The sequence below is a fragment of the Empidonax traillii genome, unplaced genomic scaffold, assembly GCF_003031625.1.
Source record: "Empidonax traillii isolate 1590-97213 ecotype Southwest subspecies unplaced genomic scaffold, ASM303162v1 scaffold553:size485074, whole genome shotgun sequence".
Taxonomy (NCBI): domain Eukaryota; kingdom Metazoa; phylum Chordata; class Aves; order Passeriformes; family Tyrannidae; genus Empidonax; species Empidonax traillii.
In genome coordinates this window covers 225,559-231,140 of record NW_020955746.1, presented here as the reverse complement: position 1 = coordinate 231,140, position 5,582 = coordinate 225,559, and the positions used below count along the sequence as shown (strand labels likewise).

The following is a 5,582-nucleotide window of genomic DNA, read 5'->3' as shown; positions in this document are numbered from 1 at the left end:
CTGAGGGCACTTGGTGTGTTCAGCTGGAGAAGAGGGGACTGAGGGGAGACCTCCCTGCAGTTCCAACTGCCTGGGCAGGGGCAGAGGAGGGGCAGGACTGAGCTCTGCTCTGGGGGGAGCAGGGACAGCCCCCAGGGAATGGCTGGAGCTGTGTCAGGGCAGGCTCAGGGTGGATCTCAGGGAAAGGTTCTTCCCCCAGAGGGTGGTTGGCACTGAACAGGCTCTCCAGGGCAGTGGGCACAGCCCCAAGGCTGCCAGAGCTGCAGGAGGGTTTGGATGATCCTCTGGGGCACAGGGGGTGACTTCTGGGGATGGGCCTGTGCAGGGCTAAGGGTTGGACTCGATGATGCCTGTGGGTCCCTTCCAGCTCAGCACAGTCTGTGATTCTGTGAAACATGCAGATGTTCTCTTCTGTAGATTCCAGAGGGTCTGATGGAGGAGAGCAATCCCATTATCCCTCCAGTTCATGGTGTGGGCTATGCATTAGCTTTTACACATTCATCCATCAGTCCAGAAACCCAGGAGTAGATTTGCCACACTCATCCAGCAAGCTTGAAAACCCAGCCAGGGGGTGGCTTTGCTTCTCCTGGCTCTTACCATCTGACAGGTAGGAGGCAAGAGCCACATGGTCCAACTGGGATCATCCCTTTGTCTACCAGGGGAGATAACAGGAGGGATTGGGCCCCTTTAAGCTGAGTTGTCTGCCCAGTGACAGTTTCCTCTGTTAGGATGTGCCACACTGGGCTCTGCTGAGCAGGAAACTGGGTCTCCCCAGGAGACACATCCTTGGTTAGAGATCAGTTCAGTCATCGACTGATTTGAGACAAGTTTGTTCAGAACAAAGTTGAAACCAGTAACAGCCAGTGAGAAAGAGAAAACAAGCGGGCTCAGCAGAACAGTGACAGAGGTATTTGACTGCCACAGAGAGGCTTGGACAAGATAAAAAAGATCCGTGGGTGCTGTAACATAAATATTGGCTTTGCAACACCACAGAGTGAGATCATGGCCTGAACAGAAGAGCACAGGGAGCTGTTGGCCAATCCTTATTACCCAGTGTAGCTTTGAAGCTCAAGGTTACACATTTTCTGACTTTTATTTAAGTATATTGTTCATCCCAAATGCTCCTGAACCTTAAGTGGTCCCTTTCCAGCCTGGAAATCTATTAAGCATGGGACATGCCTAGAATTGTCCAAAAAAAAAAATATTTAAAGGAAAACACTCATCACCTAAATTTTATTGCTAGACAAGGTTACAGGACTGAGAAGGGCTTTGAGTTGATCTGGAAAGATGGATTTGTTTTCGCTGCTGTTATTTTTCTTCCCGGGGTTGCTAAGGCGTGTTTCCAAAATGGTAAGGCCGGGAGCTCTCCTTAGAAAAACAAAGCCAGAATATGTATTTAGCTGATGCTGTGATGTGGCCTTCACTCCACGGGTCAGGTCACTGCGGGGGACGTGGAAAGGGACAGCAGCTGGGAAGCAAGAAAGATGAAGATTGGGATCCCAGAGAGAGAAGAACTCTTGGGACTGCTGGAAACTTATGAGAGGATTCTCAGGGGAAGGGCAAAGGTGAGGGAAGTAGCGAGGGGATAATGTCACTCCCTGTCCAATGCGAGGTCCAGGCACCAGTGACTGGGACAGAGGTTGTGGTGACCGTGTGTGCAGATCGGGGTGGCAGCGCTGGGAAGAAACTTCTAGGGCACTTGTGCCTTCGAGAACACTGAAATGTTGGAGACCTTTCCTTCTCTTGGCTTTGGAGACCAAACTGGCTCAGCTGTAACCCCCTTCCTGAGCCCATTTCCAGTAGCATTTCCAACATCCACCCTTTGTTTCCTTTTTTCAGCCTGCAGTGCTCGTCCCTAGCCTGGCCTTGAAGGCAGAAATTATGGAGTGGAATCCTCTGAACCGTTTTTTTTTCTTTCTGCCAAAACTGGGCTCCGTGCCCCTAGAAAAGGGAATTTCCTTTAAGTGCTGTAGAACCCAGGCCAAACCCCACCCCCCTTCCACAGCATGGGTACTCCAACGGGATTGCAACATCCCTTCCTCAGAAATCCCTGCCCATGGAGCGAGAATTTCACACCGGGGCGCTCCGCAGGGGCAGGCAAACACCTGCTGCCAATGGGGACAGAGGTTGTCATCTGTGCCTCTGCATATCAGCTGCTGCGTGGGAATAGAAAGCACATTCCTGCCCCAGCCTGTCCCAGGTCCCAGCTCCCGGACGGGCACCGAGCTCTCATGGGGCTGTGGGTGGCTCTCCTCTGTGCCTTGGTGGCGTCGCTGCTCGGTGGCCTCTATGTCCTGGGGGTGTTCCGGAGACGGAGACCAGATGAGCCACCCCTGGACAAGGGCAGCATTCCCTGGCTGGGCTACCTGCTGGATTTCAGGAAGGACAGTTCAGGGTTTCTAAAAAGGATGCAGAGGAAACACGGGGATGTTTTCACGGTGCTGCTCGGTGGCCGTTACTTCACCTTCGTGATGGACCCCTTCTGCTTCGGCAGCATCGTGAAGGAATCACGGTCTAAACTGGACTTTAGGTCTGTTGCAACTGAGCTGGTCCTGCAGGTTTTTGGCTACAAGCCCACTGAGGACAACCACAACATAGTCCGTGAATCGAGCATGAAGCACCTGATGGGAGACGGGCTGAGCGTCCTGACTCAAACCACCATGGAGAACTTCCAGAAGCTGATGCTTTTCAACCTGCGCCCGGGAGAGGAGAGGCGAGCATGGCAGGAGGAGAACCTCTTCCACTATTGCTACAACATCGTCTTCCGAGCCGGCTACCTGGCTCTGTACGGCTCTGAGCCACACCAGGGGCCAGGAGGCAAGGAGAGGGCTGAGGAGCAAGATCGTGTCCGTTCCAACCACCTGTTCCACGAGTTTCGGAAGTACGACCGCCTCTTCCCTCGCCTGGCCTTCTCTGTGTTGCCTCCCAAGGACAAAAAAGAAGCTGAACGGCTGAAGAGGCTCTTCTGGAGCATGCTGTCCGTGAAAAACGCCTGGCAGAAGGACAATATCAGTGGGTGGATCAGTGACCAGGACAAACTCCTGGCAGAAAACGGTGTCCCCGAGTACATGCGGGATCGTTTCATGTTCATGCTCCTCTGGGCGTCCCAAGGCAACACGGGCCCGACTGCCTTCTGGCTCCTCCTGTACCTGCTGAAGCATCCAGAAGCTCTGGAGGCTGTGAGAGGCGAGGTAGATAAAGTCTTGAGGGAGAATGGGCAGGAAGTGAAGGCAGGGAGCCGACCGGTTACCATCACCAGGGACATGCTGAGCCAGGCTCCTCTTCTGGACAGCGCTCTGGAGGAGACCCTGAGGCTGGTGGCAGCCCCGCTGCTGATCAGAGCAGTCCTGGAGGAGATCAGCCTCAAGACGGGCAGTGGGGCAGAGTACACCCTCCGCAAGGGGGACAGGCTGGCTCTGTTCCCGCACCTCGCCGTGCAGATGAACCCAGACATTCACGACGAGCCCCACAAATTCAAGTACGACCGTTTCGTCAACCCAGACGGCACCAAGAGGGATTTCTACAAAAACGGGAAGAAGCTGAAGTACGTCAACATGCCCTGGGGGGCAGGAGTATCCACCTGCCCCGGGCGGTTCTTCGCCAGCGCCGAAATGAAACTCTTCGTGTTCTTGATGCTGAGCCACTATGACCTGGAGCTGGTGAATGAGCAGGAGGAGATCCCAGGGATAGACATCAGCCGCTGGGGATTCGGGACCATGCAGCCCGTTCACGATGTTCGCTTCAGGTTCCGGCCGCGCTTTTGATTTTGGGAAGCCCCTGCTGTGTTGTGTGTCCCGGTGTTACCTCCGAACGAATCCCGTGGTTATCAGCTCCTGATCTGATGTTTTCTTTGCTTAACATTTATCATGGCTTGTGTTTTTACCTCCTTCTCATGTGTGGCTCCGTGTCTCCAGTTATTGTGGTGTTGGGAAATGTGATAAAAGAGAGGCGAAATGTGCCCTGTGGGGTTATTCCCAGCCCCCCCCCACCCCCCATCCCATCAGCCTGTTGAAAATCCAGGGGAGCACAGGGGCATATTGACAGGTGGGATCCCAAATTCAGGGCTTCCAGGGAACAAGTATTTTGGCCAGGGCTGTCCCAGCAGAGCCATCAGCCCCGTGGTCCTAGCATGAGACCCATGGAGATGTGCAGAAGGATTTCTGTCAAGGGAAGGAAGAGCATTTTGGGATTGCACAGGACTTAAAGTAGGATAGTCTTGGGGAGGATTTAAGTGATTTGGGGAGGAAAATTCAGAGGTAAGGGGATAAAAGGGGCTGGTTGTATATAAAACATGCCATACACTTCCTCCCCCTGATTTGTTTTAGTGTCTTATTAAATTCCTGTCCTTAAATTCGAGCCCCACAAAGGGGCTGTGTGTCCATGGTGCCAGCACTGGCACTGGTGTGAGAACAGTTGTACAAGCAAAAACCGGGCCAAATGAGCTGGGAAATGAGTGCCTTGGGAGGGTGGGGATGAGCTGCTGTGCACCAGCACTGCATTATTTTTTTATCAGCTCCTCACTGACACATTTATTTACTTCTGTTTCTGAAGTATCATTGGCAGGATGGCACCTGCTTGTAGTGAACCCCTGAAAGGTCAGAGGGCAGAAAACATCCTCTCCAGAGACATAAGAATTTCCTTGGAGCATTCAAATTATCATGCCGGTGGTCCCCTTTTTATGTCTGGTGAGACCCTCTAAGGAAGCAGAGATGGGATGTGCTGAGCGAGGAAATACCAACAGCTCCTTCCCATTTCATGTGTAAGAAAAGGTCAGATCTTGCCAATCATCTCGTTTAGCAGATCAGTGGGAGAAGAGCGTTGCCAACATCACCCACAGCCTGCAGTACCATTTTCATGTGCTTATGTGGGTTAGGAGTGCAGGGGGTCACCTGCCTTTCCAGCTCTGCAGCAGGCTGAGCACTCAAGACATCCCCACTCTCCCAGTTTAGACCCCAATCCTCTGCAAATACCCAAGGAGATGGTAAGGGAAAGGATGGAGTGATGGGAAGGGGCTCAAAAACCAAAGTGGGGCATGAGAAAACAACCTCAATCCCTTATGGGCTGCAGCCACTGTGACCTTATAGCCTTCAAACATCTGTTTTATCTGCTGGATCAATGCAAGATAAAAATTTGACCCCTGCAAGCTCTGCTTGGCTTTGTTCCCCCTCAATAATTAGGGTAAATTATTAGTCCTTACAGAAGGTAAATCCTGGCCTTTCCTGTACAGACAGCAGGATTGATTTTAATGCTGACACTAACCTTGGACTTTGGAGATTATGTATCATCAAGGACTGAAACTCAAACATTTTCACAGATATCCAAACATCAAAGGCAGATCCTGCTTCTTTCTGCAGAGGGCAGGGGGATGTTGTAAGTGCACATTGAGGGCAAACTCTCCCAGCCTGCCAGACTGGGCATTAGCCCAGACCTTGTGGTGTGGAAATTCAGGCAGAAACCATCAAGCAGCTGGGGCAGAACCAAGAAAAACCAAAACCACCTGTAACTGCACAGGGCTTGACTGTGACAGTTAATATTCCCATTAGCAATTCCAGCACCTTTTCACAATTTTCATGTTGGCTCTC

At 52.1% G+C, this 5,582-nt stretch overlaps 1 protein-coding gene across 1 annotated transcript; it reads left to right on the top strand.

Annotated features, from left to right (window-relative positions):
- Window positions 1-2,092: 2,092 nt before the first annotated feature.
- LOC114064499 (5-beta-cholestane-3-alpha,7-alpha-diol 12-alpha-hydroxylase) lies at window positions 2,093-3,922 on the top strand. The gene has a single exon (XM_027897619.1). The coding sequence runs from the start codon at window positions 2,115-2,117 to the stop codon at window positions 3,762-3,764; it is 1,650 nt and encodes a 549-aa protein (XP_027753420.1). The 5' UTR covers window positions 2,093-2,114; the 3' UTR covers window positions 3,765-3,922.
- The last annotated feature ends 1,660 nt before the right edge of the window (window positions 3,923-5,582 follow it).